Source organism: Callorhinus ursinus, unplaced genomic scaffold (genome assembly GCF_003265705.2).
Source record: "Callorhinus ursinus isolate GAN/ISIS: 27379988/994484 unplaced genomic scaffold, GSC_fseal_2.0 scaffold20, whole genome shotgun sequence".
Classification (NCBI taxonomy): Eukaryota; Metazoa; Chordata; class Mammalia; order Carnivora; family Otariidae; genus Callorhinus; species Callorhinus ursinus.
This window is the reverse complement of record NW_027397082.1, coordinates 10,716,939-10,740,528: the sequence shown is the minus strand read 5'-3', so window position 1 is coordinate 10,740,528 and position 23,590 is coordinate 10,716,939. Positions and strand designations below refer to the sequence as shown.

General features: G+C 37.6%; 2 protein-coding genes across 8 annotated transcripts in view; one reads left to right on the top strand and one right to left on the bottom strand.

The window, feature by feature from the left end:
• Positions 1-4,455, top strand: part of MXI1 (MAX interactor 1, dimerization protein) — an 81,843-nt gene extending 77,388 nt beyond the window's left edge. For 2 of the 3 annotated variants that reach the window (XM_025880427.2, XM_025880428.2), the window contains exon 6: positions 1,887-3,689. In XM_025880427.2, coding sequence (XP_025736212.1) covers positions 1,887-2,050 — 164 coding nt within the window. In that variant the 3' untranslated portion in view covers positions 2,051-3,689. Of the gene's footprint in view, positions 1-1,886 lie in introns of all 3 variants that reach the window. The other variant, XM_073904219.1, reaches the window with a different exon arrangement.
• Positions 4,456-5,685: 1,230 nt separating this feature from the next.
• Positions 5,686-21,940, bottom strand: SMNDC1 (survival motor neuron domain containing 1). 5 transcript variants are annotated; one of them, XR_012381663.1, is made up of 8 exons: positions 21,788-21,940; positions 20,442-20,561; positions 15,203-15,345; positions 14,027-14,188; positions 11,628-11,781; positions 10,940-11,148; positions 9,750-9,856; positions 5,686-6,478 (listed from the first exon to the last, which is right to left on the bottom strand). XR_012381663.1 is itself a non-coding variant. In XM_025880430.2 (6 exons), exons 2-6 carry the CDS (start codon positions 20,559-20,561, stop codon positions 11,011-11,013), a joined length of 717 nt encoding a protein of 238 aa, XP_025736215.1. In that variant the 5' UTR covers positions 21,788-21,940; the 3' UTR covers positions 9,858-11,010. The 5 variants fall into 5 exon arrangements, 3 of the variants coding, with proteins under 3 accessions (XP_025736215.1, XP_025736216.1, XP_025736218.1); XR_003209939.2 differs by lacking the exon at positions 5,686-6,478 and having other exon boundaries at positions 7,281-9,856; XM_025880430.2 differs by lacking the exons at positions 5,686-6,478; positions 9,750-9,856 and having other exon boundaries at positions 9,858-11,148.
• Between the last annotated feature and the right edge of the window lie 1,650 nt (positions 21,941-23,590).

The window sequence follows — 23,590 nt, the reverse complement described above, 5'->3', positions numbered from 1 at the left end:
AACGACTGAGCCACCCAGGCGCCCCAGGTTTTCATGTTTTGAATGTGTTCCAATCCATTGTAGTCTTTTTATTCTAATACTCAAATTTCCCATATTCCATAGAAACATTTCAAATTGATTTTTGATCCCTTTTAACACAACCCTAAGAGTCCTTGGGTTTGTTGCTGTTGTTTTGCTGTTTAAGTTTGTTTTTATGTGGCAGTTTTAGAGAACAGAAGTTTAACCAGAGGCAGCAGCAGGAACCTCAGGGACATGCTACATTTATGAATGACAGTGAGGTGTAGAAGGAATGACCCCAAATTAAGAGGCAGACCTTGATCCTAGTCTTTCTTCTACTGGTTACTGGCTGTGTGACTTTGTCAGGTCTGCAGGCTTTAGCTGCCCTTCCTGCCGTTAACTCCTCCTTGTACCCACCCCACCTCCAAATTTGAGAAAGAGTGTGTCTTCATCATTATAGTTCCCATTTTTTTAGTAGTCCCCATGTGCTACTACCTCTTTCCCAGTATTACAAGGGACTTTTAGGAATATCTCTAGTTCACTGGGCTAGCACAGTCTCTCATTTTACTTTGTTATGATTGAGCAGAGCAAGCTCTGCTGGATAGGGTGTTTTGATTCCATTTTCCAGTTGTAGGTTGGATGAGTATTCTGTGATACCAGGAAACACCAAATAGCCTGTGAAGCATTATGGATGTAAAACAAATAGTTATGAATTCATAGGATTGTTTGTACAGCTTGTTTGGACAGATGCCTGCATTTTAGAAACAGATTTCTAAACCTTTTTGAAGCAACAAGCCCTTTTGAAAATTATACTCTTTGAAATAACTTACTCTGTCGTCTTGGGCTCAGCAAGAATTCACTTTTCCTAAAAGCAATTGTGATCAGTATGAACCCTTAGAGTCGGTGCCAAATATGAAACATCAGACTTTGAGCTTAAAAGAATTGAAGGATCTTGAGTTTGTTCTAGCTGTTATGGGACAGAACAGTTTTTCAACTGCCTTTTGGTTTTTAAAATGTGTATTTTATGTAGTATTGGTGATTGTATATGTAGTATTTAACAAACTGTTGGTAGCTGGTCATATGTGTTTAGGGATTTTTAAAAAAAAATCATGTTTGATTTTGAAGTAAAGTTAAATACCATTACTGAAATGCCTTTACTGTAATCTTTGCTATTGATCTCACTATAACTCAGAGGCTTTTAAGGCTCACACCCTCATTTCAAGCTATATTTGATGCAAGAAAATTAAATCAAATTGAAGACAAATCCCTCAGAGTTCACTCTATAATGACTGGCTTAGTTCAGTTACTGAATAGTCAAAGGTCTTTATAATGAATCCTAGAAGTCTGTAGAACTGTCTGTAGAATGAGACTGCCAAAGGCAAGAATAAATGGATAAATTTTCTATACTTGATCTTAGCCAAAAGGCCGAGAAGTGATAATAAATGGATAAATTTTCTAGTTCACCTATACTAAGTTGATGCTTTTTCCCCTTTTTAAGGCAACTCTGATTAATAAACAACACTGAGAATTAGTTTCTAGTTTAATGCAAGACAGATGTTGTTAAACCACTTGGGGTTGGGATCTTTTAATATTAAGCATTAATTCCCAAATAGGCTGAGTGCTTTTGGTGGGAGGTCCAGACGGACTGGCGTCAATGGCTTTAGTAAACTTGCTGATTGAGACCACCACTGGATACCAGACATTCCCCTTTGCAAAATATATCCCTGTGTCTCTTCACCTTCAGTTACTTCTGTTATCCAAAGATCACTGATAATAAGCTTGCATAATTATTTTACACTACAAAAAATAATCACTTTTTCTTATGCCCTTTTCTCATTAGTTTTTGAAAGTGCAGATTACTAATGTTCTTCCTTTTTTCTCTTTGGCAGAGGAGATTGAAGTGGATGTTGAAAGCACAGAGTTCTCCCATGGAGAAGTGGACAATATCAGTACCACCAGCATCAGTGACATTGATGACCACAGCAGCCTGCAGAGTATTGGGAGTGACGAGGGTTACTCCAGTGCCAGTGTCAAACTTTCGTTCACTTCCTAGAACCCAGCATGACATAACAGTGCAGGGCAAAATATTCACTGGGCCAAGTCAATCCAAACAATCTCTTAAATTGGGTTCATGATGCAGTCTCTTTAAAACTAAACAAAGCTATACTTGAACAAAAGGGTCAAAAGACCTCTATTTAAGCAATTACTTAGCAAAAAGTGGGGCCGAGCCTCCCCAGCAGAACAAATACTCATAATATTCATATTTGAAAATCACAGTTTCTAATGGCAGCAGAAAACTTGGAGAAATTTTCTTGATTTAGTTGATTTGAAAGAGGACATTGGAGATTGTCCTCTTTTTCTTCTGCAGTTTGCTTGTAATACATGAGTAGACACAATTTAAGGATGGGGTTATGAACCCTTCCTGAGTTTTATGGTCCTAAAAACAAAATCAAACCTATAGTAATGGGAAGACAGGATAATCAGGCGTTAACTTGGATAGCCGAACAGCTATCAAAACTCAGCCTGGGACAGCTTCTCATGAAGCCTGTGGATGATCAATTCTTGAAAAAAAAAAAAAAAAAAAAAAAGGCAAGCTCATTTCATGCTCTGCAAAAGGAGACTCCCATGAAGCCTTTTGAAAGGGATCATCATGCAGCTCAGCTTTCTGTTGGATTCCATGCTAAGCAAGCTAACCGTATCCTGCATTGTTAGCAGTAGGGCACCCGACCGCCAGCTCGACAGTCAGCTGCCCCAGGCCCTTGGGCTGCACGGGGCAGTCTGTGTCTAATAGCCTCTACCACACAGGGCCTAGGAATTCGGATTGAGGGGCCAGAAGGAAAAAGCTCTCCATGCCTCTGTGTCTGCGTGGGCCAGAAGAATTGTGCACGCAGATTAGCAGGCCAAGGTCTGAGCCACGGCAGCATTTTTATTTCAGATTTTGATAACTGTTTGTATGTGTTGAAAACCAAAATGACATCTTTTTAAAGCTTGTCCATAAAAAAACATAGATGTCTTTTATAGTGGAAAAACACATGGGAAAAAAATCATCTATTTTGATGCAGCATTTGATAATGATAAAACACCTCACACCTCACTCTTTATAGTGCACAAAATGATTGAGGTCTGGGCTAGGTAGAAAAAAGGTCAATGCTGTTTTTATTTTCTTTTAGAATCATTACCTTTTACCAGCTTTTAACCATCTGATACCTATAGTAGACACACTATAATACTTAACGTAGTTAAGTTCAGCACTTGTCTCATTTTATTGTGAAGATCTGCGTCCATTCTCCTACAGGCAGTCTCTCTCCTTCCTCACAGCCCCACTGTGCAGGTGCTATTGTTGCTCTTATACCTATTTCCAGAAATGTTTTAAGTGAAATTTCTTTTCTAGCCTGCACTTTGACGTCATGTGTTCCCTTTGTCTTTCAAAATCCAAGATGTTCTCTACTCCCCACCCCCAACCCCCTTTACCCCAGGAAGCCTTCTTGGACCCCTTACCCCTGGCTCTTTGGACTTTGTATACTTTGAATAATTTAACTACCCTTAATTACTTAAAAAAAAAAAAAAGCTTTATGATTTTCATAACTTATTGCTGATTTTAATGGGTTGTTAATTTCAGTCCTGTAGTTTTATTTTGTTTAGATAGGGCTGGCCAAGGAAAAAGAAAATAAAGACAACCATATTTAGCAGTGCAGTTGAGTTGTGTGTAATGTTAGACTATCCTTTGTAAGTAGCACTTTAACAGCTTTCACTGCTTCTGTGTATGAAGTGTACCATCTTGGTCATACACAAGGCCTCAGCATATACTTACTTGTTTTTGTGCTCTTCCTGTGCCTCCAAAAATATTTTATCCTTGATTGTGCTATGTTTGAGTGGAAGAAATTCTTTGAAGTAGATGTGTGAAAAACTGCATGCCTTTAGAAGCTCATTATTAGAACTTGCTACTTCAGGTGCTGGGGACTTAATGAAAAACATGATAAATTCATTTCTCTAGCCCAGGTAAATTATTTCTGGTTTCACTTATAATTACTCCTGGCTGGGTCAAAATGTTGCTCTATGTATTTGCTTACTTTTGACTTTCCTAAGGGAGACAGTTTAAAGACTCCGCTAACTACCATGGTAAGTAAGTGGAAGCCAAGGATTAAACTTCCATTTTGTTATTCCCATGGCATTCACTTGCATCACTTGCCTAGGGCTGAAATTTTGGACTTCATTCAGGAGAACTTGAGGTGCTGCCATTTTGTTGTTTATGTACAGGTTGGTGGGCTGGGAAGCCTTTGTCACAAATCTATAGTACCTATTTCAACTGCCCTCTAAATTATTCCTTCCCTGGGTTTGTTTTCCTTGTGGGAGGGGAGTGGATTGTATGATGAGTAAGAAGTATTAATTTTTTAAAAGACAAATCGACTTTGAAGATATAAAAGTTAATTGCAAGAAATAAAAATTGTGAATGAAGAATACCCGAGTGCTTTTTGTACCACCCTTCTCTATGAAGGAAAAAATAAGAATGAACATCCACACCTTGAGAAGCAACAATCTCCTAAATGTTTGATACACTACTTCAGTAGTCCAGAATTAATGGCAATTTGAATCATTGCCATTTCCTGTTCTATAAACAAACAGATGCCTTCTTGACTGATAACTCCACATAACCTAACTGCAGATGGTTTAACGTACCCGATAATCTTAACTGCTTCAGGTAGGACACACAGCCATTTATTATCTGTTCTTCATAACTTTTTAGGGTATCCCTTTGGCTACAACGATCCATTTAAATTTAAAATGTCTGGAAGTTCCTGTTTAGTCCCCACCCACTAACCTGAGTTAAGGTACCCTTTTTGTAAGATGCCTGAGTAATATATTAATAGATGGGGGTAAATCTTCAGTGCATATTACCAAAGAAGATTCTGAAGGAGTCAGACTGGTTTCTGATTAGAATAGGTATGACAACTCTGGTAGAAATGCCTTTTCTAATCCCCATGACAGTGACAGCTTTTAGCATTATGAAAGGATTTTAAAAGGCAGTGAAGATTATTGAGGCAAAATTTCCTAACGTAAGGCCACATTGCCTCCTGGGTCATTTCTCACGAGAAAAGTGTTTAACCTCTTGGGGAAGGTTCTTTGGTAAGTTTTCTTCCACTTAAAGAAGCAGTAGCTGCCTTTCTTCCCTTTCTTTTATTATCCTTCCACCTCAAAAATTCCATACTCCCTACCAACAATAGCATAATGTGGGAAGAACAGGGTGTTTTGGGTCACACTTAAATCCCAGTTCTAATATTTGCTAAGGACTCTGGGCAAGTTAATTTCTTCATGGAGCCTGTTTCCTCCTAAAAAGTTGTTAGAGATACTACCTCTATCTTGATAGGTTTTAAGGATTAAAATATAAATCCCCACACATACTCAATCTAGGAGTTTGTAGCACCAAAAGAAAATAAGAGGTTTGTACTTCTCCTTTCTCTGACGAATGCAATCTTCTAATTTCTTTATCCTTAATCTTGAATTTTAGTTATTCTGACTCTGGGTCTTGCAGAAAAAGACTATTTCTAATAAAATGGTTCATTTTCACAGAATTCCATGACAGGTTATACTTTGTAAGAAGTCAATTTTGATGTCCTATAGATTTTTTTAAATAAAGACTTTGTAAGATTGATGTATCAGCGGTTTTAGTGATTACCTGGTCTTTCTAAAAAAAAAAGACTAACCTGAGCTTGAATCTGTTAAACACTAGTAGTAACCACTGCATAATGCCCTAGTTAATATTTAGTGCTGGCCTTGCCCAGAAAAAAAATCTTGGTCCATGTACTAGATCTAATAGGAAACTGGTTTTCTTGTGGAATACATCTGATTCTTCCAAATAATAAGTGTAGTTCAGAATACATGTACTGGCTGACCACCTCACTTCTTGGTTCTGTTTTACCTTGATATACTGTCATAAATTATTAGGGGAAATGGCTTAGATGAAGCTCTTTTAAAGTACTGCCAACTAACTACTTATAATTTTGAAATTTCCATTTCCTCAAGCTCTTAGTTCTTTTGTCATAGAGGAATGCTTGAAGTCTTTATTGGTAGGGCAGTAACTGGGATATTTATCTCAGATTTTCACATCAGGGCACCAAACAGCATTATAGAGACATAAAGCCATAAGATAGCTCTAAAATGCATATTAAAAATACAAATTTCAGAAGCTAGTTGCTTCTAAACTAGCAGTTTTATCACACTCTGAAAGCTATGTCAACTAAACCTGACAGTGTTTTTGGAGGGAAAAACCTGGCAAAAGAACCAAAGGGATACTTACTCCTTCCTGCATACTTCTGAGCAATGAACAACTGGACAATTACCATCTATTAAAGACTAGCCTAGCTGCAGGTCTCAGGCTTCAACTCTATAGTTTTCCCAGGATATAGAGTCAACTGTCTTCCAAGCCTGAATTCTTTGTTTCTCTGGTCAGAAATGCACGCATCTTGCTAAAGTGAGTACAGGGCTTGAAAGGGGAAAAAACAAAAGCACATCAGTTTTCACCAAGAAAGGCAAAATCATGAGCCAGCAAAATAATAAACATGACTTTGGGCCTCAAGCTGAGAAAGTAGCTCTTCAAACAAAAAGCAACATTTTCTCTTAATGCATGTAACTACGGCTTCTTTAGCTGTGATTTTAAGAAAGTAACCAGGAAAACAAATTACAATTTTAGTAATTTCAGTAACTTAAATCTGTACTGGTTTCATAAAAGTGAACTGGTGAAGTGCCTGGTGTAAGTAAAATGTCCGTTTTTATTTCCTGGGAACTGAAAGATGACTCTATCCAAAATTTGGTATTTTTAGCTAGTTCAGCTGTCAACTACCACAAACCCAATAGTATTCTCAGATCTGCTTTACCCCACTCAAGGCCACAAAAGAACCACATTTACATATACATAAGCTGAAAGGCAGAAAAGGCAATCAAAGAACCTCACAGAACTCTTAACACCTTCATCTTATATTTTACTTTCTGTTGGCTGGGCCAAGACAAATTCTTAGAATGCCAATATTAGTCTCTGCACCTTTTAAGATATTTAAAAACATCTATACATAAAAAATCATAGTATAAGGGGATTCAATTACTTGTGTTTGTTTAAACTATGGTATTACCTGCTCTATTGCCTGCTATGTTCTTCCTCTCCACTGTAGTAAAAATTCAGTTTAACGTGCAACTCTAAAACCCTAGATACAAAGAATGTTTACATTTACTGTTGAAGAGGTAAACTACCATTTATACTAACTGGTTGCTTCATAGTATAATACAAATAACACAATTCAGCAGATATTTATTGAACTCTCAAGATTTTAACAAATATAGAACCTTACTGGTTTTAAGATTTTTTTTTCTTCTTTCATCTTTCAGTTAATGTCCAAGTTGAGGCAAAAAGTCAAACCAGAACTCCAAAAATATTTTTTGGCTAAATTTGCAGAAGTGACATTTTTCACCTTTTGTAATTACAACCTACAGACACAATTTATAAAACTATGATTTTCATTTGTTACCAGATGGTTTTCTCTTGCTATTTTTTTCTTAATATTTGAGAGAGTGAGAAAGCACATGCACAGGAGTAGGGGAAGAGGGGAGGGGCAGAGGGAAAGGGAAAAATCTCGAGCAGACTTGAGCTGAGTGTGAAGCCCCACACAAGGCTCCATCTTACCACCGAGGTCATGACCTGAGCCAAAATCCAGTCGAACGCTTAACCCACTGAGCCACCCAGGCGCCTCTACCCTTGCTATTTTAAAGGCAGATACACTCAGCATTAAAGCTGCATTGTAATGGAAAACACCCAAATACATATATACTATGACAAAGCATATTAAAATAATGAGTTATGACAGATGCATTTCATTTTGGTCTGATGCCTAATCTTAATAATTGGGCTAAGGAAATTGCCCATTAGTAATTTTTCCTTCATTTCAAAAATCAAACTGTTTTTACATTTAATGTAAACATGGTTCTAGGCCAGGGATGCACATCAGAATCACCTGTGGTGTTTGTCAAAAACAGACATACTTTGGCCTAAATAGGTCTGGAATAGGATCTAGATCCAGAAATCCCGTTTTTAATTTTAAGCAAGCATTAGGGTAACTTTATTATAACCTGTACTCCCTTCCCACCAGAGACATGCCCTAAAATATTCTAATATAAAAATTTTAACTTCTACTGGCATGTACTTAATATATAACTTTGGTAATTTGACAGCAGTTCAGTAATACATTTATAATTAGGGACTTCAAATTATATGCCAATGGGCATTGTTATCCATTATAATGTGAATTGTCACTGTTAAGGTTAGGGAAAAAAAGATAGTCACCATTACCACTTGCACAGTAAATAGCAAACACTTGTACAGTGTTTACCATGTCAGGTATTCTAAGCAATTTACACATATTAACTCACTCATCCTTACAACCTAATGAAACTGGTATTTTCATTCTACAGCTGAGAAAGCTAAGACAAGTTATGCACACAGGTAAAAATGAGGGGCCAGGATTCTAAAGCAGTCTGGCTCCTGAGTCCTTGGCTCTTCCAGTATGGCCTTTCTACATGTTAACTAAAAAAGCATTTATTATCTGTGATACTAAAATCTAATTATTTGGGGGGTATCAGGACTCTTCTTTCCTTGATATGATCAGTAACAAAGTCAAATGGCAATTTTTGAGAAGATCCATGCAACCACAGCTACTTGGGGGCTGTACATGACTCACATCATGAACTCATTCTGAGTTTGAGCTTCAAGACTCCCTTCTTGATGGGGTAACTACATGAAATTTTATAACAGAGTGTTACATATATAACAAAGTGTCATATTTGGTTTTAGAGTACTGAACTTAGCCACCCTCACTTGTAAAATATCACTGGCTATCGTGCTTCTCACAAAAGCATCACACTAGGAGACAGGTGCTCCCATCCCCCCAGGGATCCTGTTAGTTTAGTCCAGAAACATGATCATTATCTTGACACTAGGACTTTTCAAAGCGCCACATCTAGGTCTTTTGACACAGGGACTCCTAATCTCATACAATTTTTTAATGTTTTATATAGTATGGTCACCCTTACTCCTTCTCTCTCTCCTGCAAAGCCCCTCCAGGAAAATTAATGTGCAGAAAGGAAGCCCTTGGGTCAAAGGAGATACAAGTTTCAACATTAAGTCCTGCCTATACAAGTAACAGGTAAATTACTACTCCAACAAACATACCGAGGTAATCTCACCAAAACCCATTCTGTGTGGTCACACCATTGTACCAAATTTCTTTCCAAGTGCTTTTGAATTTAAAGGGTTCCCTTGCAACCCTTAAAAGATACCATTATTAATTCTTAAGAGATTTGTTACACTGGTAACAAGAACAGTATGTTTTTAGGAGTTCTTCGGGCTAAGTAGTCCTATTCTGCTGTAATTTGTGCCTTGTATTTAAAAAAGACTTCCCCTTTCATTCTGTCCTACATGTTCTACCCTGTGGCCATAAATTATAGGAAGGAAAACTGATCCTCCTGGGTTGGGAGAGAGGTGAAGGGGCAAAATAAAGAATTCTAATTCTCATCACGGTCCTAAGTTTCAATTTGCCAAAATATTTAAAAGTCATTAAAATTTTTATTTTCTCCTTTTACCAAAATGTACAAACACCTCTATACACAGCACAAGCCCTTAAGATAAAAATAGTTTGTCCTTTAGGATTCAATTTCTTATGTCTAATGGAAGAAGTACATAAGGATTTATTGAAACCTTTATCACATACTCAATATTCTCTTCTGTGGAAATGATGAATGCAAGCAAGAAGACTGAAGCTTAATCACTGTATCAGTGCTGTCAGCTAGGACTTCACCACCCTTCTGGTAACACACCCTGGAGATTTTAAAAACACTTTATTTAATAAAAGTTAAACATACAAAAACTGAAATTAACACATACCCTAAAAATCACCATCTTCCATTAATAGGAAGACACTTTACTATGCATATATTTGGCTTAAACTCAACTCAGGATAACTGTGATGTTCACTTATACCAACAAATGCTGACAACTTGATCTAGTTAACAAAAATTACAAACTCAGCTACATGAACATAATATACAGGGAAATTATGGTCAGATTAATGCACAAGAAATACAATAAATTTTTAATGATGAAACATTCAGTACTCTTGTTCATTAATTTAGCCTTGGGGATTTTTTTGTTTTTTTACAAAAATAGTATCTACACTGTATACAGGGCTATACATCAGCTTTTTGTTTTCTTATATAAACATTACACATCCAAAAATGGTACCACTACCATAAGGGAAAAATCAACACAGGAAAAGAGCATACGTTAAAAAAAAAAAAAAAAAAAAAAAAAAACACAACAGAAAAAAACCCTTAGAAAAGGAAGCTGGTCCTAAACATGGTTTTTATATAAAATTAAAACTCGAAAAAATTTTAAGAGCTGGATCAATTTTAGAGATAGCCTAATAGGCTTAAGAAACAAATTATTGAAGGAAAACCCTCAAAACAAAGTTTGTCATTTTAAATTAATCAAATTAACCTATTTTTAGGCTTAATTAGCAACAGCTATGGGTTTAAGTTGAAAAAAAAAAAAGATTTCTTTAGCAGGTTGGTATTTTGCCTTGATGTTCCAGTGAATTGCTACAATATGTGGCAAGTTCAGAGCATCTGAAAATTCCAAGTTAGGACTTTACAAAAAGTACACACCATCCATTAAGTAAGGGCCTGGTATTAGGAAGATCAACAATTCATCTAGTGCTGTATTTATGCAGCATCTATCTAGAAAAGTTGCTTTATTCAACAAACTTTGAGGAAATGTGTGGTAGTAGTAACGAAAAGTTAAATGAATAGCAGTTATCAAATGCAATTTCTTCAAGTTTCATTCTATTGAAGTCAAACAAGGACAACAATGGTATCTTCCTTACTCATCTAACAAATAATTTACCTTTAGAAAAATATAAGGATAAAAAGGTAAATGTAAAGCCCTGCAGAGATGAAATCCAACAGTTTTTCTGATTATTGAGGCATCAAATGCCTGACATTGTATTTAGAGGTATCTTGATATTGTGTCATAGGTTTATCAGCAATTCCACAAGTTCCTACTCCAACTTTTCCGGTTACACTCTCAGGAGAAGCAAAAATACTCCTTTTCACCTAGTGGAAATGAAAGAGAAACCATTCTGATTAGTTTTTTGGGGAAAACATTTCCAAAATACACTTAGGTACAGTACACATCAAAGGAACTGGAGCTCTCTTTTAAATAAAATCTACCAGTGGATGCCCAGCATATAAAACATGTTAACAAAGCAGGTAGGGTTCATCACACTCCCTCTAAGTGGTATGTTAAGGTACCAAATAGTTTTTCAAATTTTAGTTTATAGAAGAGTAAACAATCTAGATCTTTTGTAATTTCTGATATAAACTCTCTCATTCATAGTGTTTCTATTGCAGAGAGACAGTGGCTAATGGAGATATTTTACAATAAACCAAACAGAACATTAAAGAGGATTCTGAATTCAAGATCCAGTTATGTATTTTTTTAAACCTATGTACCTCCCTTTTGCATTTTAAGGTTATTTTAATGACAATTACACTTTTCAAATTTACGAAGTACAACGAAAGGATTTACTAACCTGGCCTTTTTTGTTTTTAGAATAGGCTCTGTTGTTGAACTGTTGCCATTTAACCTTCTGGTCCTCTCTTTCCTGCTCAAGTTCTTTTATTCTCTGTGCTTTTTTCAAAGCTTTCTTCTTTTTATATTCACGCTGTTGGGCAATCATTTCTTTTCTGTGTGGATATAACAGCTAAATGTCAACTCTTAAGATTTAATAGATGATTTCCTTAGAGATACTTAGCAGTACAAAAAGCAAACAAAAATATCTGTAATAAACTTACACGTTACATGAATAGAAGCACTAACACCAACAATGCCAATCACCCAGTACTACTAAGAGATGTTATTTGAAATACACAGCATCCCTGGAAGCTTTCATACCATATCTGTAATCTATTACCTATTCAAATCAAATACATTTTTTTTTTAAGATTTTATTTTACAGAGAGCGAGCGAGTGTGTGCAAGTGCAGGGAGGAGCAGAGGGAGAAGCAAACTCTGTGCTAGGTGCACAGAGCCTGACGTGGGGCTTGATCCCAGGACCCTAAGATCATGACCTGAGCCGAAATCAAGACTCATTTGCTCAACTGACTGAGCCACCCAGGCACTCCTCAAATCAAATATTTAAACTATGACTTTCTGATGTTTACATTGCTTTTGCCAGGTGCATTTTAGAAATGAGTTTTAACATTAATAGCTTTCTAAACCTTTATCCATTTCTAAATGGACAGTTAGCAAGGTTAATGTGCTGCATTTAGAAAAGAGATGCAATGCAGATAAAACTATTTCACCTAGACAGGAAGAGCACAGCATACAAGGGGATCATAGCTTAAAATTCTTAAAAACAAAAACTGGAGTTTTTCAAAAAACACTCCTCTATATAGGATCAGAGCCTAAAGCTTTCTCAATAATTTCTGCTCAGTTAACATACTGACTTTATCACCAAAAGGATGAAGAAAGAGGTCTTTAAAAAAGAGGCAATACAATCTAGATGCTTCTGTATCATATAATCACCACTATGAAGCTAAGTGTAGCTTTTTTACACTGATGTCAAAGACTAAAAAAAAAAAAAGAGATGTTACATTGTTCTACAATCTGATTTTCTCATTGGGATACTCAGGTGATATAATTTTTCCAAATTCAAATATATTTATGTAGCAACTTAAGTTTTAAAAACTCGTGACAAATCCGAAAAAGAGAAAACTGTGGCAAATATGTGTAAGTTAAACCAAAATAGTGTTCAGTCTACCTCTTAAATACCATTCAAACCATACACTTCTCTCCTCCTATTGCTGCTCCCTGGGTTCAGACCACATTATCTCACACCTGGATCACATCAGTAGCTGCCTTCCCTCTGCTGTTAGTGATTATTTGAAAGTTCAACTGTGATCACATATCTCCTCTATTTGAAATCCATCAGTGGCGGTCAAGCTCTTTGTGATCTGGCCTTGACCTCTCTTAACCTCCTCTCTTATCAAACCACCCACCTTTAAAAGCCCCAAATTTTTACCACAGGAATTTGTTTCTGTTACCTCTATGTTCCAACCTTGTTTTCTTTTTTAAAGTTTTTAAAAAGTTTTTAAAAACGTTTACTGAACTCTTACATGTCAAGAATGTGCTACACACTTATAAATGCTAACATTTAATCCTTACAACCCTACAATGTAGGTACTATCAACCCTGTTTTACAAATAAAGAAAGAAGTTAAGCAGTTTGCCCAATGTCATACCTTCAAGTTCATTCATTACCTGGCTAACTCCTTTTCAGATCTCAGTTAAAATTTTATTTGGCAGAGAGAAAAAGTGCATGCACACACAAGCAGGGGGAACAGCAGAGGGAGAAGGAGAAGCAGGCTTCCCGGTGAGCAGGGAGCCCGATTCAGGGCTCGATCCCAGGACCCTGAGGATCATGACCTGAGCGGAAGGCAGTCACTTAACTGACTGAACCACCCAGGCGCCCCCACATCTCAGTTTAGATGTCATCTTCTCAAAGACATTTGCCCTGATGACTAAAGCGCAGTTTAGGTATCTTTTCTTTGTTCCCTTAAAGTACCCATTATGTTCCTTTCATAACTTCTATACTTAACTATTAAAGTTCTCCTTTAATTTTGTGTTTTGTTCTCTAGACTATAAACTCAATCAGGACAAGGCCCAAGCTGGTTGTCTTCACTGTGGTGGAAACCCAGCACCTGACTTAGTGAGAGGCACATAGTATTTTCTTAATAAATATACTGAATACCTAAGTGGGCCTAGGCATACACATACAGACAAGGTTGACCCTATATTGCTAATCTTCAAAATAATGGTAAAGAGTATTATAACCTTTTTACCTTAATCTAGCCTGCACTGATTCTGTGGACTACCTCAACTACCAAAATGGGGAAGATTACACTTAAACTACTAAAGTCAAAATCACTTACTTTGACATGGGTTTGTTGCCACTGTCCTCCTTTGCCTTCCTTCCTTCTTCTACAGGCTTGAGGTTCAACAGTGGGGTCACTTCAGCATTGCCGTAGCCAGCAAAGGTGATTGCAGCAGTGCCATTTTCTTCATCTATCTCCTCGATCTCCGCTTCATAACACCTGTAAAGATATCATGACTGTAAGCAGGTGAGTAAAGGTTTAGTACTCAGCCTATAAGACTTACACTGCAGTGCTTCAACTATTACATGTGTCTCAAATGGAACTTCTGTCATCAGTTGGCTCTTTAGTAAAGGTAATAACAAAAGAGTGGTTGGAGTTAGCCATCTACTATCAAAAAAGGGGTCCTAATCAAAATATTGTCAGGAAAGTCTCTTATACATCTATTAAATGTGCTTTAGTCAGTCTCTTTGAGAAAAGATTTGTGTTTTTTTTAAAGATTTTATTTATTTATTTGACAGAGATACAGACAGCGAGAGAGGGAACACAAGCAAGGGGGAGTGGGAGAGGGAGAAGCAGGCTTCCTGCTCAATCCCAGGACCCTGGGATCATGACCTGAGCCGAAGGCAGATGCTTAACAACTGAGCCACCCAGGTGCCCCAAAAAGGTATTTTTTATAGGAATAATTTCAGTGTATGTGTTTTACCCAAGTCTAACATAGCCAACCATTCACTCAATTTTCAATTTGAGGAAAAAATTTAAGATTATTTAAGCTATCCATTCATTTTCCTCTGCTTTGATTTTTCTCTCCTCTAGGATCCAAGACCTTCAACTGCCCCAAAATGTTATCTAAAGCTAAAAACTGGGGCACCTGGGTGGCTCAGTCGGTTAAGCGTCTGCCTTCGGCTCAGGTCATGATCCCAGGGTCCTGGGATCAAGTCCCACATTGGGCTCCCTGCTCCGCGGGAAGCCTGCTTCTCCCTCTCCCACTCCCCCTGCTTGTGTTCCCTCTCTCGCTGTATCTCTGTCAAATAAATAAATAAAATCTTAAAAATTTTTTAAAAAAAGCTAAAAACTAAACTGCATTAGTGGTAACCTCCCAATAATCGAATTGGCTCTACAAATCATATTGGCCACATAGAAAGATTAAAATAGGGTAGTTCAAACTGAATAAAAACTTCTTACCATTGTATTTTATTATTTCATGTTATAGTTAGAGTTTTTTTCTACACTTACTGTCCATCTTCACTCCAGATTGCCATACACTTGTCTCCTACTTTCCATGAATGACTGGGCTGAGTAGAAGCAAAACTGTCTGAACTTGCAAGAGTTTCTGAAGGTTGAGTTGACAGAAGGTCTTTGGTTAGTTCTATAACTTCCTAAAAAGAAAAAACAAAAACCGTAACATTACTTTTATAATTCGCTTATCCCCTACTTTCAACAGGTTTTCAGGTTTTGATGACGATAGCTCTCACACCATATACCATTTATTAAGTACACTACACATACTTATTTGTAGTTCATAACAATACTATGATGTAGGTACTATGATTATCCTCACATAGAAACTAAGATACAGTATTTTATAGAGTGGTGGAACTGGTATTTAAACCCGACAGTTGCCTTTCAATTTATTAACCTCAAATACTAACAAAAAAGGGTAGACTTGAGCTTATATCATGCATTATTTCTTTTTTCAAGTAAGCTCTACATCCAATGTGGGGCCTGAACTCCCGGCTCTGATATCAGGCGTCACCTGCTCTACTGACTGAGCCAGCAAGGCGCCCCTACCATGCATTATTTCTAAGTGCCTATTTTAGCTACATAGATCTAGTATGAGAAATAGTCAATTATAAAGGACTAAACTAGGTTCAAGATCACTTTTATCTTATATCTTGTCACACATATTTCATGCACCTGGACTGTAAAGTTTTACAGGCCATTACTTGGCAGAAGTATGAACTCTCTAGCCAAAATGTTCTTCTCCACCCGTCAAAAAATACAAACCAAAACAAAACCCAAACCTCTTGAAGCAGCCTTATTAGTAATAAAAATGTTCCTGCTCATACATGCTTCTACTAAAATACTACAGGCACATATAAAAAGCCAGTAGTCTTCCTATTCATTTATTATAAAACTTACCCCATCCAGGTAAGCAAATTACCAGGTTAGATTTAAAATATTCTAAAAAGCAGGGATGCCTGGGTGGCTCAGTCGGTTAAGTGGCTGCCTTCGGCTTGGGTCATGATTCCAGTGTCCTGGGATCAAGTCCCACATCGGGCTCCCTGCTCGGCAGGGAGCCTGCTTCTCCCTCTCCCTCTACCTGCCGCTCCCCCCTGCTTGTGTTCTCTATCACTGTGTCAAATAAATAAGTAAAATCTTAAAAAATAATAATAAATAAAATATTCTAAAAAGCACATCAGCACAGCTTCATTTAAAAGGAAAAAATAAAATAAATGTAACACACAGGAAGGCAATACCTTCCTGTGTGGCAAGTATTTTTTCTCTATCAGGTTTATACTGGCTTCATTCAAGGGTATTTGGTAGGGTTGGTTAAAAAACTTAATAGTACGAATTGATAGATTGTGCTACCTATCTGCTATATTTTTACTCTGATGAAGACCTATGTAATGCATCACCTTATCTATTTTAAAAACTTGCATACCTGCCCCCACTGTTGCATATAAAATACCTTAAAACATCACACTGTGTTTTGGGAGAAAACGTAGCAAAGTTAAACTTTATACTAGTTCCTTATGGCTCCCGTTGAAATTTTGTAATAGTAGTTCTGGTTCAGTAGCCAAGAAATTATATATTACCTTTCACCTAAAGATTCTAGATCTTCATGGCTATTTCTGAAAAACTAGTATTTGAGTCCTCCAAAAAAAAAAAAAAAAAAAGGAATATTAGGCCCTTGGGAGAAAGGCCAGTTTTGTGAATCAAAAAACTAGACTAACTCAGATTTGAGTTAAAAATTCAGTAGTGTCTTTAATGAGATTTTATTAGGTGCCAAAGAGCCATTTAAATACCCTTTAATTAGACAATCCTTTGCAAAGAAAGCATAGAACTTCTGCATAAATAGATCATGTACTATTACAAAGAAGGAGAGAATTATCCAGGCTTGTTTTTAATCAACCACTATTAGGGCCAAGAATATAATCCAGTAAGCCTGACTCAAGAGCCAATACAATACCTATCATTAAATAATTTCATTTAACTAAAGCACAAAAATGATTTCTATATTTGTAGGTCTCAGATTTAGAACTCTACCTCTCTAAGCATAGAGCATCTTACCATTTTATTTTCATAAAGAAATACATTTTCAACAAAAGGTCCTGAAAAGCTGTGCATGTTACAATTTTCAGAGCCCTGCACTAAAGTGACACTTTTAAAAAAATCAAAAGCATTTATCCCTAGTTGTCCTTTCATTTTGCCATGTTTCACATACCCCTCCCAACAAACTATGAAGACCCTTCTCAATGTTTTCTTTACATGTGCACACGGACCAAAGTATTAGAGAAACTATTTTATGTATGAGGGGGTTCTTAAAGGTACATACCATTAATTACTTTTCCTCCCCCAAGTCTGAGTTCTGAAACTGCTCCTTCATCGACAGATGGGCAGCAGTTACAGTAATCGGCAATTCCAGGAAGCATCAGATGTTGTGATCTACATATCAGCAGGTCAAAGGGTGCACTCAAGCACTCTGCTTACTGAAGGAAGGCGTTTCGGGGATGCAGAGAGCCACTGTAATATATGAGACAAGTGACTTGACCCCTGCCTCCTTTAGAACCAGTTTATTCAGCAAAACAGCCTAATAAATTGACTATTTTTGTGATTATCACAGACTGCCTGGGGAGCTAGTCAGGTAGCTAGCCTAGATCTTACTATACCCACTTTTTTAAGTGAAAAGAGGCAATTAGGACTTCAGTAGATTAATGTGCTGCCTGCTGAGTAACTTTATTCTATGTGAAAGACAGTACATAAAAAAGATAAACATGGAAGCCTTACTGGCAAAATGAAGTCGCTGAAAAAAATGCAGAAAAGCATTTTGTCATAAATGAAAGGGCAAACAAATTCATAACCAGGGTAAAGACATTCCACTAAAGGAACACAAAACAAAGGAGGCCACAAACTCAGTCATTAGTCTGAACAAATTTTCAGCAAATATAAAAGGCAGAATTAAATATCAAAGGCATGAGGTATATATATATCCCAGAAACAGAGAAGAGATAAAAAGGAAAAATATTTTTTAAAAATCCATGATAAAACAAGATGTAACTGTAATCAATGGAGACAACAATTACTAGGTGGAAGCCGACACCGAAACACTTTTCAAATCTTTATCTAATCTTCAATGATGTCTTCTATCTTTGGTAGTTTTCAGTTCAAAACAAACCTATATCTAGCAAACTGAAATGAAAAATTTGTTTTCATGACAAAGAGGATCAAGGTCAGGTCAGGATCCTGACCGTGATCAAGATTGGTCAGGAAAAACATTCTGCATTACTACTATCTCAAGTTTTAGAACTTAAGCTTCTAAATCTGTGCTATCCAATATGGTAGTCACAAGTGGCTGCTTAAAAAAAATTAAAAATTCAGTTCTTCAGCTACCCCAGCCATTATTTCAAATATTCAGTAGTCCCTAGTAGCTACAGTACGACACAGCAGATATAAAACACTTTCATCATGACACAAAGTTCTACTGGACAGTGCTGTTCTAAATGGTTACAGAAAAGAGGATACTTACAGATAAATGACCCCCAGGTCATTATTAACTGAACACTAAGTTAAGCCATTTATGTGCTTACTACAATACCTACCACAACAGTCTCTCTCCCTACAATACTTCCACTATAGATCATATCATAGTAAGGCAATTCTGCTTAGACTCTTGACAGTTTATTCTAGAAATATTAAAAAAAACAAAAAACAAAAAAACCCTCACAATAATGTTGTTTCAACCTTCACTCCCAACTTCCCCTCTACCAGTTCCACACATAAGCTTCTTCCAACTGCCCAGGAAGCAATATACATAATACCAACAATGTTTTATTTTCTTCAAAGAAAAAAAAGGACCGCTTTTAAGCTGGTAAAAGATGATGCATGCCAGAATCTTTCTTTGAGGTAAACAGAAAGTTGGCCTGGGAGTGGGAGAAATTGCTCCCCAAACATCTTTTTAGTATTGACTAGCACTCTCAAATTCACTGGCCTGACTTTTACATACTGAAGAGGGGTCCCATTTTCTGTTTTTAAAAATTACATACTATTGCAACTTCAGGCAAGTTTATCCTAATTCCACAATTTGAACCTGAAAATATTCAACTAATTTTAATTATGCCCAGATAAACTCTTTCCAAGTCCTTGTATCTGGACCCCATTTCAAATAAGTTTCATTTATTTGCAGTTCTAATATCCCTAAAATATTAATTTTAATGGGCAAGAGGATGATAAAGGGGGGGAAGGATTTAGATAGGATAAAGATGACTCTAGTTTTGTACTAAATCAGTAAAGAAAGACCATCAAATCAAAACACCTTTTAAAACTTTCAAAATCAGGCTCAAAATTTTAAGTTCTCAAATTTATTAAAATGAAGTGATATATATGTACATATATACAGTATTTTTACTAATCAACCTCATGTTCTGAGAAACAACAGATGTTTACTATAATGGTTTTATGCTTGTCTTGAAACCCCAGTGCAGGTTTTAAAAAGGCAAGCTTCATACCTACTGAACTTTCCCATGACAGACGAAACAAATTAAGATCTCCTTTCCACATCCATTCAATTTAACTTCAACAATTGTTAAGAACTACAATGGAAAATCTAGCCTTAAATTCAAACATTATGTAACACTTATGCAGAAAACAAGTATCTCTTTACATATCTTTATAATGTGTTTTTCAATACAAGGTGTTTACCTGCTAGCTTTGAAACACACACACTCTCATTTTCAAAAAATCTTGTGACATTAAAAAGAATCTTAATCAGGTTGCATTTTTCTCATTGTTTTTATCACTTATAAAATGCTTCCACATTTGTTTTTTTTTAAATACCAGCATAGTTAACTTTTTTAATTCCATGTATTTTTCTCCTTTTAGTTACCTCTCAAACTAAATTTCCTTTGCCAGATCTTTAAAAATAAAAGCCCTTTCCACTGTAAAGTTGTATGTACCTATTCTCTAGAAGGTTTGACAGAGACTTCTAAATTCAACTCTTATTTTTAAAAATTATATGAACAGACAAGATTTACATAAGAACAATGCTTTACTCATTTTGATGTACACAACAGAGGAAGCAACCCTACTTCTGTGAGCCATGTACATGTGCATATACACATGTACACACAAGGGAGGATAGTGGAAGAAACACTCCCCTCCAAATGGCGCTTTGGATCCTAAGCAATAAATCATTTGAAAAACAAAGAAATACTTTCTCTAAACAATGTAACTAGTAGTGTCCTCTTATACTTACTTGTAAATCTTTCTTTAATTTTAGCAAATCTTCATTTTCTCCGTTTCCAGACAATGCAGCTTCAACTTGCTGGAGTTGAGCTTTGTAGCTTGCCAGCTGCTTTGCTAGATCCTCTGACATCTGGGGAAAATAAAAAAGGTAAGACCATGAAAACTGAAAGAAAAACACCATAAAAAATAATTTCCCTGTCTGCCTGACTTAATCCTTACCAGTTTTGCTCCCAACTCCTTAATATAATTCATTGCTGCAGCTTAATTTAATACCATTACCTTTACTCTTAGTTCTGAGAAAAGCTGTGATTCAAATCCAAGCTTCAAGGGAATGAATTCCGCAGATTATAAACTTGTTTTGTTTCTGTGTGTAATTTATCGGACAAGAGCTAAGACAAAAGGAAAAAGGAGAATTTCTAATTTTCTTTAAACTCCTGTAACAGGGAAGAGACTGTATTTGGCTCAATTAACAGGGTTGTTACATCTTCGCGGGGTGGGGGGCACTAAACTGTTGGAAGAGTCGAGAATTAAGAAAAAAAAATACTTTTAAGCACTAAAGAACACTTCCAAAACAAAATATAAATGGCTTTTGGAAATAACTACATAAATAGACTCTCTACGTGAACTACTAATTAGTAAGGGTGTTCAGAACCTCTTCTCCAGAGCAAAAATGTTTCACCCGGCCACTTAAATATTGCCGATGCAGCGTCTTCATTAAGGAAAACGGCACAAAGCCTACCCCATTTAGGCATTGTAAGGAGCGTGCCTTTCACCCAATCTGGCTCATTCTCCTCCGGAAAATAAGATACAAGAATCCTTTCTCGATTTATAAAGCAAACACGCGGGGTTTCCGAGGACCCTTCTCTGTCTTACAATTCCGTCCAACCACAGCCTGGAATTTGGAAAGGCTCCAAAGGGGCTAGAGCAAGCCAGGCACCCAACACCTCAAAGCCCGCCACAACTGGTCGATTATTTCAGACCTCGAAATTCAAACACAAGCTCCAAGGAAACGGAAAACACAAACGAAGAGGACCCCAGCAGTGCCGGAGCCTCACACCCCCAAACGCGCTCCGCAGGGAACTGCTGAGGGCTTCCTCAAGAGGCCTCTCCATCCCTACCCCACCCGACCGGTTTCCTGGGTTAGCCACGGTCGTCGCCACCGCACGGAGGTCCTAGCCCCATCCGGGGCTGCTCAGGACCCAACTCTGGGTGGCAGAGGAGACCGGGCCCCTAAGACTCTTGCCGGCGCCCAGGCCTCTCCAACGCGGCCCGCTCCTCGGCCTCAGGCCTCCGCTTCAACCAGGGAGAGGCCGAGGCCCGGCGAGGCCCTGCTCTCTCCCTCACCGGCTTCGTTACCTTGTGTGGGGCTGGGGGCAGGGCGGCAGGAAGGGGTCGGGGCAAATGAGCACAGTGGTGGCGGCGGCGACAGTGGCAGCAGCAGGAAGAATCTCTGCGGCAACAACAAGGCGACTCGGTCCAAAACGGGAGAACTTGGTCAGCGATGTGGGGGAGGGGAAGAAAGCCGGGCAGAAGAAGGAGGAAAAGACAGAAGAGGTTCGAGTCTCGCGAGAGGTTAAAAGCCTCGCGAGACGCCGCCCTACCCACGTGACTCCCAGCTTTCTCTGGGCCGCCCAGCCTTACTCGTGTTAGGTACGCGGAGTGGGCGGAGCTTCATAGAAAGGAAATGACGTAGCTAGGTGGTGCCAGATGCCGGATGTAGGTTTGACTTGTTCCAATTTCTGCAGCGAGTGCAGGGTCTTTGACTTCCTTAGGAATGAGTGTTGTTGGGCTCTTCCTTAAGTTCCCCAGGGAGTAATCGCGTGTGCCTTAGACTAGCGGTGCTAGGAGGTGGGAGGAACGGAGTTTAATGCAGCGTGCATCATAGTGGTTCGTTCGCAAAATGTGATCCACGCAACCCCTGCATTACCATCGCCTGGTAATTTATTACCAGTGCCAAATTCTCAGCACCCACTCCAGACCTTCTGAATCCGAAACTCAAGGTGGCTCAGCAGCCTGTTTTAACAAGCGCTTCAGGTGATAACCAATTATCGGCTCAAGTTTTAGAGCCATCGCTTTATATAATAAAAGCGTTAGTAGCAATAAAAAGCTAATTGTGGCAGAACCTGTTGAAGAGAAGGTTGATTTATTTAAAACCTATTTTGTTAGAACCTGCTTGGTTTTGATAAAGTAAATTATATAGGTTAATCTCGCCTGAGAGGGAACAATCACCAAGTTATTGACTTGAATGATAAGCAGAGTGATGTGAATACTTCCGTTTACGTTTAGAAAGAAATGTATGTTTGTAATAATATATACTCTCTTTATATATACATAAACCTATCGAGAGATTTGGACTAGAAGCCAAATGTTTTCACTGATTATATTTTTCATTGTTTACCCTTTCTAAATTTTTTTCCATACGTGTATCATTTTTTCCAGTTAAAAATATAAAATCCGGGGCGCCTGGGTGGCTCAGTCCTTAAGCGTCTGCCTTCGGCTCAGGTCATGATCCCAGGGTCCTGGAATCGAGCCCGCATCGGGCTCCCTGCTCCGTGGGAAGCCTGCTTCTCCCTCTCCCACTCCCCCTGCTTGTGTTCCCTCTCTCGCTGTGTCTCTCTCTGTCAAATAAGTAAATAATATTAAAATATATATATAAAATCCTGTGACACAAAGAGGCTATATGAATGCCAGGAAAGAACCTTCTCTGGGGGTTTGGGGTCTGTTGCAGGACCCTTAAGGCCCTCCTCTCAGATGGGCTCTTTTGGACTGTGACATCTTGCTCTAGTTCCTTTTTGCTTTTTTGAAGGGGCCTTCCCTTTTCTTCTCTACATACACAGACATATCCTTCACATTGAGTCAGATAACCTACAGAGATGGAAACTAGGTTTGTGATAATTGGGGTGGCAATTTGGAAAAACTGAAATGCAGAGGGCAGCAGTGTGTAGCTAGAATTAAGAGGAAAGACCAGAAAGGATGTATTTCCTTAACATAATAGAAATTTGTTTAAAATATAGTGTAGTTTAAAAAACTGCACTTATTCTAATTGTGTATGAAGAACTAATGCCAGGAGGACCTTCCTTGAATATAAAATAAACTTTGCAGTTGTGTAAAAATCTTTGAATTAAGAGAACTCTTTGTTTTATTTATTTAAGTAATCTC

Coding starts and splice junctions, on each gene's coding strand:
- SMNDC1 (XM_025880430.2), bottom strand. CDS start 20,561: ATGTCAGAGGATCTAGCAAAGCAGCTGGCAAGCTACAAAGCTCAACTC. Junction 14,189..15,202: donor ATCTGGAGTGAAGATGGACA/GTAAGTGTAGAA, acceptor ATATCTTTACAG/GTGTTATGAAGCGGAGATCG. Junction 11,149..11,627: donor CTAAAAACAAAAAAGGCCAG/GTTAGTAAATCC, acceptor CATTTCCACTAG/GTGAAAAGGAGTATTTTTGC.